General features: G+C 44.4%; 1 protein-coding gene across 1 annotated transcript in view; it reads left to right on the top strand.

The window, feature by feature from the left end:
* LOC139460978 (cilia- and flagella-associated protein 337-like) overlaps window positions 1-11,977 on the top strand; it is a 129,181-nt gene extending 117,204 nt beyond the window's left edge. Inside the window, exons 27-29 of the mRNA XM_071242439.1 lie at window positions 4,065-4,185; window positions 9,725-9,819; window positions 11,319-11,977. Coding sequence (XP_071098540.1) covers window positions 4,065-4,185; window positions 9,725-9,819; window positions 11,319-11,468 — 366 coding nt within the window. The 3' untranslated portion in view covers window positions 11,469-11,977. The remainder of the gene's footprint in view (window positions 1-4,064; window positions 4,186-9,724; window positions 9,820-11,318) is intronic.
* The last annotated feature ends 3,119 nt before the right edge of the window (window positions 11,978-15,096 follow it).

Here is a 15,096-nt window from a genome sequence, read left to right as displayed (position 1 = left end):
CATTAAAGTGGAGGCTGAGGAGCACTTCCAACTTCATACAGATTCAGGGCCCTTCTTATTCCGCTTCAGGCCAGAACATGGATATAGTGCAGTGTTTATCCCGGCCAGTGACAACACATCGTCTGTTGACATGGCTTGAGGAAGTCGTTTGAAATGTTTGTTTAAATGAAGATTTCACCTCGATTTTGTCGTACAGACAAAAATTGCATGCAAGTTGTTGATATTGGTTAAAGAGAAGAAAAATATCAATGTTGATTTATTTAGTGAATGCACTTTTGGAAATTTGGAAGTCGGTGATGTATGTTGATATAAAACTTCAGAGTTGTTTAGTATCAGCAAGACAAGGGCCATTTTATTATTTTGTTTAAGAATTTTCACTGACAATCAATTTTAGATACGTTGAAATAGACAGAAACATCAACATTCTTTGTTTTAAGGTGAATTATTGTTTTATTTTTAATTCAGTTTTGATATATTGCAATATAAACAAATATAAAATTATGTACTTGGATGATTTTTTGGTTTGTTTTACAGAAAAATGTGCCAATTATTTTCTTTGGAGATGATTGTCTTTACAGAAATAAGTGAGTGAGTGAGTATGGTTTTACGCCGCTTTTAGCAATATTCCAGCAATATCACGGCGGGGGACACCAGAAATGGGCTTCACACACTGTACATGTCGGGAATCGAACCCGGGTCTTCGACGTGACGAGCTAACGCTTTAACCACTAGGCTACCCGACTGTTAGAGAAGACTTTTATCATTTAATAGGTGAATAAAGTGCATTGTTTGGAGACTACATCTGTTATTGACAATTCAGTGTTGGCATATTGAAATAAAATATAAAATTGGGGCTTGAATAATTTTGAGGTTGATTTTGCAGAACATATTGTGGGTTTTTCTCGTTGTGTGTGTTTGTGTGTGTGTGTGTGTGTGTGTGTGTGTGTGTGTGTGTGTGTGTGTGTGTGTGTGTGTGTGTGTGTGTGTGTGTGTGTGTGTGTGTGTGTCTCTGTGTGTGTCTGTGTGTGTCTGTGTGTGTCTGTGTGTGTGTGTAGGGTGGGGGTGGGAGTACATGCTAACCTCACAATTTGGTTTAGCACTGGAGGCAGGCATTGAGTTTTTGTTTGTTTGTTTGTTTGTTTGTTTGTTTGTTTAACACCTCTCTCAGCAATATTCTAGTTATATGACGGCGGTCTGTAAATAATCAAGTCCTGACCAAACAATCAAGTGATTGACATCTTGAGCATCGATCCACGCAATTGGGATGCGATGACAAACATCAACCAAGTCATCCCGTTAGTCGCCTTTTACGACAAGCAAAGTCGCCTTTTACGGCAAGCATGGGTTGCTGAAGACCTAGTATTTTAACCGGGATATTCATGAGGCCGCAGGCCTTGTGCTGTGCTGTGTTGTAATGTGAGAGTTTGTGCACCACTGCATTTGACATGCATCTGTGTCATTTTGCTGAGTCAGCTCAGTCTCATGTTGTCGTGTCAGTCTAGACTAACATCTTGTCTCTGAAATGAACATATCGTACAGAAAAAAACAGTTGTTCAGTTATCTTGATAAAAATATAATAAATAGGAGCCCAGTGACTCTCTTCATTTTCAGATACTGCAGTGATCTAGACTTGCCAAACATTAATAGACTTGCATGGGCTGTATTTGATATATATTTGTATCAGGGTTTGCAAGACAGACTAGTGTCAGTCATGCTTACTGGTGAATTACACACACAGGGGGCAGGCAGGATTGTCAAACAATCCCTGAAAAAATGTATTGTTGATCTTTTTTTAACCCATGCTTCACAGATATACGGAAGCTCTTTGGGGCCATTTTGGTTTTTTTGGTTTTTAAAAAAAAATAATTTAAAGTTAATTTCTTAAAATTTCAACTTATATTCATGAAATTTAATTTCAAGGAACAAATCTGGACAAGGGGGCAAGGGCCCAGAGCTGATGATGAGCCTCACCAGACTGTGCCAGGATCACCCAGACCCTCTTTGCTTCATTTCTTATTTTAATCTGTAAATAATAATAATAATGATAATAATAATAATTATACCGCATTCGACGTAATAAGCGCCCCGCTCTAATAAGCGCCCGCTGCGATATTTGCTTAAAGAGGCTAGTGCACAATCCCAATTAGCATGATTAGCCCCCTTTCCGATTGATCAATGTACACAACACTTATATATTTGCTTATAATGCACACTCGTGTGTTATATGCACCCTTAATTATCAGCAGTTAATTCTGGAAAAATATATCTGTCATATGGAAACGTATGTAAACATTTCAGGCTGTCAGCAAAAACCACAACATTTACGACCTTTCAACTCACCATTTTTTTCACCAAAATGATATTCTAATAAGAGCCCCTATTTCTAATTTTGAGAGCACCCTGGGCGCTTATTACATCGAATACGGTAATAATTTTCCATATTCATATGAAATGTGTTCAAAAAGCAAAATCTATTTTTTATTCAGTGTTGACAGCAGGTGTTGGCACCCATCACAAAAAACATCTTCCCTGAAAAAAGGTCACAATAGCCATAGGAAATTGGATCAGACATTTTTTTATCCCTAATGCATCATCAATAAAACCTGACAACATTAATTTCTGTAGCTCACAGCTCGTGACACAGCTGGTATTGTGCGATCACGTTAAAATCCAATCAAGCCTGGCAGAACTAATAGATCATGATTATATTCGGGCGGTCGGGTAGCCTAGTGGTTTAAGCGTTCGCTCGTCAGGCCGAAGACCTGGGTTCGATTCCCCACATGGGTACAATGTGTGAAGCCCATTTCTGGTGTCCCCTGCCGTGATATTGCTGGGATATTGCTAAAAGTGGCGTAAAACCATACTCACTCACTCACTCACTCACTCACTCACTCACTCACTCACTCACTCACTCTTGATTACATTCAAGTTCTATGATTGGGCAGATTAGGCAAGACATGTTTTATTTGATTTACAGATTTTGTAAGTGAAAAAGTTGGTAGGTAGGTAGGTAAATTTTTTTAACAAAATGCATTTTTTGTACCGGATTTTTCTTATCATCTTAAAAGTTTAATTTGGATTGGTAGGTGATTAGAAAACAATAGACAGAGCTCCAGATAAGCTTTTGGTATTGTTGGTATTTTACTCTTGCATTTCAAAATCTTTGGGTATCAGTAATTCTATCTAGGTATTCAAATTTCTGTTACCCTCTAGTTTTTACACATGTGGGTATTTAAGTTAAATATTTAAAAACACTATTCATCTAGTCCCTGCAAACTGGTGTCGTGTGGGTTCGAGAGCTTTATAGGACTCAAAAATACCACGATACTTCCACAAGAAAGTGTGATGGCAAATGATCATGATGTAACTATCATCGTGGAGTTTGGCAAGGTTGACGGAATGCCCGTTTATAATTTCAAAATAAGTTGCTGATTCGCTAATCGAATACGCAGGGTTACTTCACAATATTTTGATGATACGCACAAGTTTTATTTTTGTAGCGTATCTGTAATGTTCGTTGCGTATTTGATACGCTTGGATTATTTTACAGATTATTATTATTTTACAGATACGCAGCTCATCTGGAGCTCTGAATAACTTTATTCGTTCGATGATACTGGGATACAAAACGTCCCCTTGCTCCGTGATTTGGTTCACTGCATGTTGTGTACAATGCTCATGACTTCATCCAACCCGTGAAGATCCGGGGTAGAATAGGTCTTCAGCAACCCATGCTTGCCGTAAAAGGCGACTATGCTTGTTGTAAGAGGCGACTAACGGGATCGGGTGGTCAGGCTCGCTGACTTGTTTGAGGCATGTCATCGTATTCCAATTGTGTGGATCGATGCTCATGATGTCAAATACAGGATTGTCTGGTCCAGACTTGATTATTTACAGACCGCCGTCATATAGCTGGAATATTGCTGAGTGCGGCGTTAAATAACAAACCAACCAAATCTATCTCACTCACTCACTCACTCACTCACTCACTCACTCACTCACTCACTCACTCACCCATTCACCCATTCAACTCACTCACTCACTCTCCCACTCTCTGTGTGCAGGCCTTGGAGACGAAGGAGTTGGATGACGTTCGCCCACTGGTCAAACCTGATGCTGAGAAGTACTTCCAGGAGAGGCCTGGCAGCTCCGACCTTATTCCCAAACTCCCAGAGTTAGCTGACAGTAAGTAGACTAGATTCCAAAACGGGTAGCCTAGTGGTTAAAGCATTCGCTCGTCACGCCGAAGACCCAGGTTCGATTCATGACATGGGTACAATGTGTGAAGCCCATTTCTGGTGTACTCCACCGTGATATTGCTGGAAAAGAGGCGTAAAACCATATTCACTCACTCACTTAGACCGCCTCCGTGGTCTAGTGGTAGAGCGTCCGCCCGTATAGCGGAAGGTCAGGGGTTTGATCCCAGGCCGCGTCATAACAAAAAATGTTAAAAAATGGTACTTGTTGTTACCCTGTCTGGCCCTCGGCATTAAGGCGCTAAAACAAGGACTGGTCGGCTCGGAGTCAGTATACTGTGTCTGAGTGGGGTATGCATGTTAAACTGCGGCATGGTATCTCAGTGAACGAGCACTATAAATTGGCATCAGTCCGGACTAGTACAAGCAGCCACACACACACACACACACACACACACGTACATACGTCGCTATATAAGTGCAATAATTTTTGACGCGACGTGAAACCCAATTACACCTCACCTCACCTCACCTCACCTCACCTCCAAAACCTTAGGAGACCTCAGTGACCCCAGTGACCCCAGTTCACCCAGAATCTCGAACACTGTCTACTGGTCCTGCTACTTGTCTAGTAGACCAACATGTGCAGTCTGGGCCAAAAACATTCAAGACTGCTAGCCCAAACAAAGCCCTTAACATCTTTTTCCTGTTGATTCTAGACTTATTCTATGAGAGCGGTCGGGTAGTCTGGTGGTTAAAGCGTTCGCCCGTCACGCTGAAGACCCGGGTTCGATTCTCGACATGGGTACAATGTGTGAAGCCCATTTCTTGTGCCCCGCCGTGATATTGCTGGAATATTGCTAAAAGCGGTGTAAAACCACACTCACTCACTCAGTCACTCTTATTCTATGGAGTGATTATTAGCTGAGTTTACTGGACCAAATAGAAATATACTTGACTCTGGCTTTGGACTAGTGGCAGAAGTCGCAGACGGTATGTGGGTGAAGTAACACATGGCGTTATTATACCCCCGACCGTCTGTCCGTCTGTCAATCCGTCCGTCCGAAAACTTTGTCCCCGCGAACTCTCTTAAACTTTTCAGTGGATTCATCTCAAACTTAGTACATATAATCTGTGTCATATGGAGGGGTGCAGTCAAAAGAAAAAAATTGTTTTTATTAAATTTCCATTTTTTTTATGAATTTTCCAAACCCTAACCCTTTCCATTATTTAATTTGAAACTACTGACACACTAGGCGGGTCGGGGGTATTAGTGAGCCACGCTCACTTTTGCCCTTGTTAATGCTTGTATTAATTAGGAGATAAACATACTGTGTTTTCAATGTAGAGCTAGGTTACCTGTAGATTTAACCCCGCTAAATTGAATTTGGAACCGAACTATTATGACGTCATATCGCTCATTGTGACGCAAAAGATGACGTCACAGTCGTATATAGAAAAGCGCCAAAATTCCAAGCTCTCTGTTGTCTCCAAAACGTAAATACATTCCCTTTGTTGATTTCTGTCGTGTTTTTCTGCACGAAATGTATTGCCACACATTCTTTGAATATTGTAGTAACCGCATCTGTGCATTTTGTAACCTGTAATTGTAGATATAATTATTTAAATATGCCTACCGACAATGACTGAAAATAGTACTATTCTACGAATATAAGCTTCCGCGGTGATGCGGCCGTCAAACCAGCTGTTTCAATCAGAGGGGGTTTATTGTGATTTAATAGCCTCTGATTGACCAATCAGAATCGAGTAAATTCCAAATTCATTGTAGAATAATTAATAATTAGCGCATACAGGGCACCAAACTTAGAATTGACAGTGTTTGTTAAAAAAGTGGGTTTTGAAGTGGGCTCAAAGAGCAGGGATTGAAGGAGATAATTTCACATTATTTGGTAGGGAGTACCATAGAATCGCTGCGGAATAGGAGGTTCTTTTGCCAAAAGTGGATGTTCTGATTTTGGGAATAAAAAATAGTTGAGATCGGAGAGTTCTCTGTGGAGAGTAGAGTGGTAAGAGTTCAGTGAGATATTTCGGGGCAAACATTTGTATGCATTGAGAATTTTCTTGTTTTCAATGCGAGCTGAAACAGGGAGCCGGTGGAGTTCTCCGGTGTTGCTGTTGTGTTGCTGTTGCATGGACTGCAGCTGTGTTGCTGTTGTGTTTGTGTCGGTGCTGTGTTGCTGTTACAGTTGTGTTGTGGTTATGTCATGGTGGTGTTGCTGTTGGACTGCAGCTGTGTTGCTGTTGCAGTTGTGTTGTGGTTATATCATGGTTGTGTTGCTGTTGGACTGCAGCTGTGTTGCTGTTGCAGTTGTGTTGTGGTTATATCATGGTTGTGTTGCTGTTGGACTGCAGCTGTGTTGCTGTTGCAGTTGTGTTGTGGTTATATCATGGTTGTGTTGCTGTTGGACTGCAGCTGTGTTGCTGTTGCAGTTGTGTTGTGGTTATGTCATGGTTGTGTTGGACTGCAGCTGTGTTGCTGTTACAGTTGTGTTGTGGTTATGTCATGGTAGTGTTGCTGTTGGACTGCAGCTGTGTTGCTGTTGCAGTTGTGCTGTGGTTATGTCATGGTGGTGTTGCTGTTGGACTGCAGCTGTGTTGCTGTTGTGTTGTGGTTATGTCATGGTGGTGTTGCTGTTGGACAGCAGCTGTGTTGCTGTTACAGTTGTGCTGTGGTTATGTCATGGTGGTGTTGCTGTTGGACTGCAGCTGTGTTGCTGTTGTGTTGTGGTTATGTCATGGTGGTGTTGCTGTTGGACAGCAGCTGTGTTGCTGTTACAGTTGTGTTGTGGTTATGTCATGGTAGTGTTGCTGTTGGACTGCAGCTGTGTTGCTGTTGCAGTTGTGTTGTGGTTATGTCATGGTGGTGTTGCTGTTGGACAGCAGCTGTGTTGCTGTTACAGTTGTGTTGTGGTTATGTCATAGCTGTGTTGCTGTTGGACTGCAGCTGTGTTGCTGTTACAGTTGTGTTGTGGTTATGTCATAGCTGTGTTGCTGTTGGACTGCAGCTGTGTTGCTGTTGCAGTTGTGTTGTGGTTATGTCATGGTAGTGTTGCTGTTGGACTGCAGCTGTGTTGCTGTTACAGTTGTGTTGTGGTTATGTCACTGTTATGTTGCTGTTGGGCAGCAGCTGTGTTGCTGTTACAGTTGTGTTGTGGTTATGTCATAGCTGTGTTGCTGTTGGACTGCAGCTGTGTTGCTGTTACAGTTGTGTTGTGGTTATGTCACTGTTATGTTGCTGTTGGACTGCAGCTGTGTTGCTGTTGCAGTTGTGTTGTGGTTATGTCATGGTTGTGTTGGACTGCAGCTGTGTTGCTGTTGCAGTTGTGCTGTGGTTATGTCATGGTGGTGTTGCTGTTGGACTGCAGCTGTGTTGCTGTTGCAGTTGTGTTGTGGTTATGTCATGGTTGTGTTGCTGTTGGACAGCAGCTGTGTTGCAGTTGTGTTGTGGATATGTCATGGTTATGTTGCTGTTGGACAGCAGCTGTGTTGCTGTTGCAGTTGTGTTGTGGTTATATCATGGTTGTGTTGCTGTTGGACTGCAGCTGTGTTGCTGTTGTGTCAGTGGTAACCTCGTTCTTGGTGTGTCTGTGTAGATTCTGTACATGCTGATCTGGTAATGAGTTCTTCATGTCTTTCCGCTAATAGAAGTGTCTGGTCTGTCCTCATGCCTGTGTGCATGCTGCGTGATCGGCGTGTGTAATGCCTAATCTCAGACTTGATTAGCTGCCTCCACGTTTATGAGGCACTGACGGTTCTTAATTGGAGCAAATTTGATTTCTGCCTTAATGAGTTTTGTGTTAAATAAATCAAGAATCTGTCTGGGCTGATGTGTGCCAGCCTGTCTTAGTGCATTTGGAGCGTCATCTGACACACACCCCGTCCCCCCTCAACATGACAATCACACGCCCCACAAGCCAGCCACCAACCCACCTTTCCCACATCAGCAGCTATCCACCCCTCCCACATGCCACTTACACACTCACCCATCAAATCACCCACCCATGCACACACCCAACCATCTGCACATGCACGCTCACACATCCACACACCGATCCACACACACATCCACACACACACGCATGCACACACGCACACACATCCACACACTACACACCGATCCACCCACTAATCCCCTCACCCATCAACACACCCAACCATCCACACACACACACACACTAATCCACACACCACACACCGATCCACACACATCCACACACACAAACACACACACACCCAACCATCCACACACGCACGCACACACATCCACACACCCAACCACACACCACACACCCATCCACACACACACGCATGCACACACGCACACACATCCACACACTACAAACCGATCCACCCACCAATCCCCTCACCCATCCACACACCCAACCATCCACACACGCACACACACTAATCCACACACCACACACCCATCCACACACATCCACTCACACAAACACACACACACCCAACCATCCACACACGCACGCACACACATCCACACACCACACACCCATCCACACACACATCCACACACACACGCATGCACACACGCACACACATCCACACACTACAAACCGATCCACCCACCAATCCCCTCACCCATCCACACACGCACACACACTAATCCACACACCGATCCACCCACATCCACACACACAAACACACACTCAAACACACACACATCCAGACACACACACCCTCAAAGAAGTGTCTGGGTTTAGGCTCTCGATTGTTTGCTGCAAGAGACAATAAAATGGATTGGAATTCAGGATCTGTGATTTGGTTGACTGCGTGTCATCACAACAGCATGGATCGTTGCTCATAATATCAATCACTGGTTTTTCAAATCAAGACTCAATTACAGGCAGCTGTGATATAGTTGGAATAATGATAATAAATGCTCATAATATCAACCACTTGTTTGCCTGGTCCAGACTTGATGTTTTGCAGGCAGCTGGAACGTGGCTGACTGTAATTTAAAACAACAAACAACAAACAACAAACAAAAGTTAGCCTCAGAGCTGATTCCAGCATCCGTGAAGATCCGGGGTAGAATAGGTCTTCAGCAACCCATGCTTGCCGTAAGAAGTGAACCCGTGAAGATCCGGCTAGAATAGGTCTTCAGTAACCCATGCTTGCCGTAAAAGGCGACTATGCTTGTTTTAGAGGCGACTAACGGGATCAGGTGGTCAGGCTCGCTGACTTGATTGATGCATGCCATCGATCCCAATTGCGTGGATCGATGATCATGATATTAATCACTGGATTGTCTGGTCCAGACTCGATTATTTACAGACCGCCGTCATATAGCTGGAATATTGCTGAGTGCAGCGTTAAACAACAAACCAACCAACCCAATTGCGTGGATTGATGCTCATGATGTCAATAACTGGATTGACTCGATTATTTACAGACTGCCGTCAAATAGCTAGGATATTGCTGAGTGCTGCGTTAAGCAACAAACAAACAAACAAACAAAACAGCATCTCACCCATGTGTTGTTGTTTCAGCGCTGAAGACTGCCTACGATGAGAAGTCTCTGTTTCCACGGTACATCCTGGACTATGAGAAACGCTTCCACGAGATGCGGAGAAACCCATCCCAGGTGACCATCTTCTGTAAATCATTCAGTTAACAGAAACTGTAGGGTCAATGAATTTGTGTCACTGTATTTGACGTAATAAGCGCCCAGGGCGCTCTCAAAATTTGAAATAGGAGGCTCTTATTAGAATAATATTTTGGAGAAAAAAAACCTGAGTTGAAAGATTGTAAATTTCGTGGTTTATGCTGACAGCCTGAAATGTTTATATATGACAGATGTATTTTTCCAGAATCTAATTTCCCATGATTAAGAATGCATATAACACACGTATTATACATGAATAAATAGGTCTTGTGTACATTGATCAATCGGAAGGGGTGCTAATTGGGATTGTTCACTAACCAATATATTTGCAAATATCGCCGTGGGCGCTTATTCGAGTGGGGCGCTTATTATGTCGAATACGGTATTAAAAAAATATCATCCAAATCTGGCTTCCACAGAAGATGTCGCTGGGTAAGAACAAGATTTTTGCATGGATTTGGTTAAAAAATAAGAACAGTACATTGTTTTATCATACCTCAAAGTCAGAGCGATGAGACCGATTGGTTCAAGTGATCTATGTATACCGCCTGGGAGGGAAATACATTTCTGAGCGGGAGAATGAATCCCTTATACCCCGCCACAAAGAACTGATCATCAACTGATGCTTGAGAGGAGGGGGGTCGCATTCATATTGAGTCGCATTTTTGGCTAGGGGCCAGTTGTCGCATTCTTTTGGAGACGCATTAATTTCACGATTTACAGTATTTTGACTGACAAGAAGGGGTGTTCTCTTTCTTCGTTAACCTACTTTGAATTTGATTCATTTCGGTTTAAATCTTACTGGGACAAAGAAAACATAGTTTGGTCCAGCAGAACGAAACACCTAGTAGGAGATTCTAAATCTTAATTTGATAATAAGATGAGTGAGTGAGTGAGTTGGGTTTAACGCTGCATTTAACATTATTACAGTTATGTCACGGCGTGTCAGCTTAATGTGGGAGGAAAGTCCGAAGTGATGCAGGTCTCGGATGTTTACCACTTCGGTGAAACCCACGAGCACGGGTATGGTCCTGACAAACCTAGAAACATAATTGGGGCGAACCGGGATTCGAACCCACAATCATAGGTTTCTGGTGTGCCCAAGGGTCGCAACTCTGCACAGCAAATTGCGGCGCCTTAGACAACTGGGCCACCCGTGCCCCGATAATAAGATGAAGATTGTCAGTAAGGAAATAAGGACTATTATATAAATGAAATTGGAGGCACAATCCCAGTTGTGGTTAGGGGCGGTCGGGTAGCCTAGTGGTTAAAGCGTTCACTTGTCACTCCGAAGACCTGGGTTCGAATCCCGACATGGGTACAATGTGTGAAGCCCATTTCAGGTGTCCCCCGCATTGATATTGCTGTAATATTGCTAAAAGCGGCTTAAAACCAAACTCACTCACTCACTTAATTGTGGTTGTGTTTAGTTGTGTTTAGTTGAGTTTAGTTACTGTAGCTCACCTTACCCTTTCCAGGTCAACCACAGGGTTCTGCGCACCAACTTCCAGACAATCGGAGTCGGCATGGGTCAGATGGCCAAGCAATCACCGCGGAAGAGTAAAGGTCAAAGGTTAAAACCCCTGCAGACACGGAAGAGTTCGGTCAGTGTCAGCGTCCACGACTGAAGCTTGACCACAGTCACAGAAGTCCTCCTGAAGATGTTGTATTAACTGCGGTTTATCACCAGGTATCGAGCATGCTGTGCCCCACCTAGGTTCAACATGTCAGCCTGTGTTTTTCAAGGGGCGGTTGCATAGCCTTGTAGTTAAAGCGTTCTCTCGTCACGCCGAAGACCCGGGTTCGGTTCCCGACATGGGTACAATGTGTGAAGCCTATTTCTGGTGTCCCCAGCTGTGATATTGCTGGAATATTGCTAAAAGCGGCGTAAAACCGTACAATCACTCACTGTGTTTTTTGTCATACCTGGGTGTCTTCTCGGTTAGAAAACAGAATACTGGATATCTTCTACTATATTGATAAGGAATGTGTACAAGCTTTTTAAGCTGCCTTGCTAAAATAACAGGGTTCAACAGCTTCATCCCTCAATATTTTAGGGGCGGTCGGGTAGCCCAGTGGTTAAAGCGTTCGCTCGTCACGCCGAAGACTGGGGTTCGATTCCAGACGTGGGTACAATGTGTGAAGCCCATGAGACACACATGGGTATACAGTATTGTATAGGTGGATCGTCTCTTTGCAATACAGGCTGGTCGGGTAGCCTAGTGGTTAAAGCGTTCACTCGTCACGTTGAAGACCTGGGTTCGATTCCTGACGTGGGTACAATGTGTGAAGCCCCGCGGTGATATTGCTGCAATATTGCTAAAAGCGGCGTAAAACCATACTCACTTTGCAATACAAGGAGGTGCATAGCCCAGTTGATGCAGGGCTCTGTGTGGAGTTACATCCCTTAGGCATACCAGGATCCGATGACTGATTCTGATTCTTGGTTTGTCAGCTCATGGGTTTCATCAAATGTCGGGTACCCTGACATGAAGGGATACGACTGAAATGATGTTCATGCAGTGTTTGATCCATAAAACAATAATAAAAAAATAATCCCCTATAAAAAATCAAATATTTTTTGTGGTGGTGACATGTCCGTGTTCGGTCCCCCACTATAATACAATTCTGAGTTGGAGGTCCCCAGAAAACTATGCTGGTCGTAAGAGGGTACCAAGTAGTTTGGGCTCGGTGAGCTGGTCGATTGGGTGTCATTGTCCCCCAACGACGTGGATTGTTACTCACAATATTCATCACTGGATTGTCTGGTCTGACATCAAATGGCTGAAATATTGCCAAGTGCAGCGTTAAACAACAACAAACACAAACCAGTCCAGCCCAAATTCAAAAGTGAAGTATTTTCATGAAGCTATTTTATATTTGTCTGTGATATTTTGTGTGATATTTGTCTTTTGACAATGTATATACTATTTACTGTAAATATATGTATGCGTTTTATATATCTAGATGATATACCAGAGTCAGAACTGTGAGCCATGTAATGAGTGATCTATTGTATGAAATAAACTTCAGTCAGTGAGATTATGCATATTGTTCTCTATGCCAGTGAAGTCACGGGCACAGGGGCACAGGGGCACAGCGAAACAGGGGCACAGCGAAACAGATACACAGGGACACAGATACACAGGGACACAGATACACAGGGACACAGATACACAGGGACACAGATACACAGGGGCACAGATACACAGGGGCACAGATACACAGGGACACAGATACACAGGGACACAGATACACAGGGACACAGATACACAGGGACACAGATACACAGGGACACAGATACACAGGGACACAGATACACAGGGGCACAGATACACAGGGACACAGATACACAGGGACACAGATACACAGGGACACAGATACACAGGGACACAGATACACAGGGGCACAGATACACAGGGACACAGATACACAGGGGCACAGATACACAGGGACACAGATACAGAGGGACACAGATACACAGGGACACAGATACACAGGGACACAGATACACAGGGACACAGATACACAGGGACACAGGGGCACAGATACACAGGGACACAGATACACAGGGGCACAGATACACAGGGACACAGATACACAGGGACACAGATACACAGGGGCACAGATACACAGGGACACAGATACACAGGGGCACAGATACACAGGGACACAGATACACAGGGACACAGATACACAGGGGCACAGATACACAGGGACACAGATACACAGGGGCACAGGGGCACAGATACACAGGGACACAGGGGCACAGATACACAGGGACACAGATACACAGGGGCACAGATACACAGGGACACAGATACACAGGGGCACAGGGACACAGATACACAGGGACACAGATACACAGGGACACAGATACACAGGGGCACAGATACACAGGGACACAGATACACAGGGGCACAGATACACAGGGACACAGATACACAGGGACACAGATACACAGGGGCACAGGGACACAGATACACAGGGACACAGATACACAGGGACACAGATACACAGGGACACAGATACACAGGGACACAGATACACAGGGGCACAGATACACAGGGACACAGATACACAGATACAGAGGGACACAGATACACAGGGACACAGATACACAGGGACACAGATACACAGGGACACAGATACACAGGGGCACAGATACACAGGGGCACAGATACACAGGGGCACAGATACACAGGGGCACAGATACACAGGGGCACAGATACACAGGGACACAGATACACAGGGGCACAGATACACAGGGGCACAGATACACAGGGACACAGATATACAGGGGCACAGATACAGAGGGACACAGATACACAGGGGCACAGATACACAGGGACACAGATACACAGGGACACAGATACACAGATACACAGGGACACAGATACACAGGGACACAGATACACAGGGGCACAGATACACAGGGACACAGATACACAGGGGCACAGATACACAGGGGCACATGTACACAGGGACACAGGGGCACAGATACACAGGGGCACAGATACACAGGGGCACAGATACACAGGGACACAGATACACAGGGGCACAGATACACAGGGACACAGATACACAAGGACACAGATACACAGGGACACAGATACACAGGGACACAGATACACAAGGACACAGATACACAGGGGCACAGATACACAAGGACACAGATACACAGGGACACAGATACACAAGGACACATATACACAGGGGCACAGATACACAAGGACACAGATACACAGGGACACAGATACACAGGGACACAGATACACAGGGGCACAGATACACAGGGACACAGATACACAGGGGCACAGATACACAGGGACACAGATACACAAGGACACAGATACACAGGGACACAGATACACAGGGACACAGATACACAAGGACACAGATACACAGGGGCACAGATACACAAGGACACATATACACAGGGACACAGATACACAAGGACACATATACACAGGGGCACAGATACACAAGGACACAGATACACAGGGGCACAGATACACAGGGACACAGGGGCACAGATACACAGGGACACGGGGGCACAGGACACAGATACAGAGGGACACAGATACAGAGGGACACAGATACACAAGGACACAGATACACAAGGACACAGATACACAGGGACACAGATACACAGATACACAAGGACACAGATACACAAGGACACAGATACACAGATACACAAGGACACAGATACACAGGGGAACAGATACACAGGGGCACAGATACACAGATACA

The sequence above is a fragment of the Haliotis cracherodii genome, unplaced genomic scaffold, assembly GCF_022045235.1.
Source record: "Haliotis cracherodii isolate W230 unplaced genomic scaffold, xgHalCrac1.p SCAF_14, whole genome shotgun sequence".
NCBI lineage: Eukaryota > Metazoa > Mollusca > Gastropoda > Lepetellida > Haliotidae > Haliotis > Haliotis cracherodii.
This window is presented reverse-complemented; position numbering and strand designations above follow the sequence as displayed.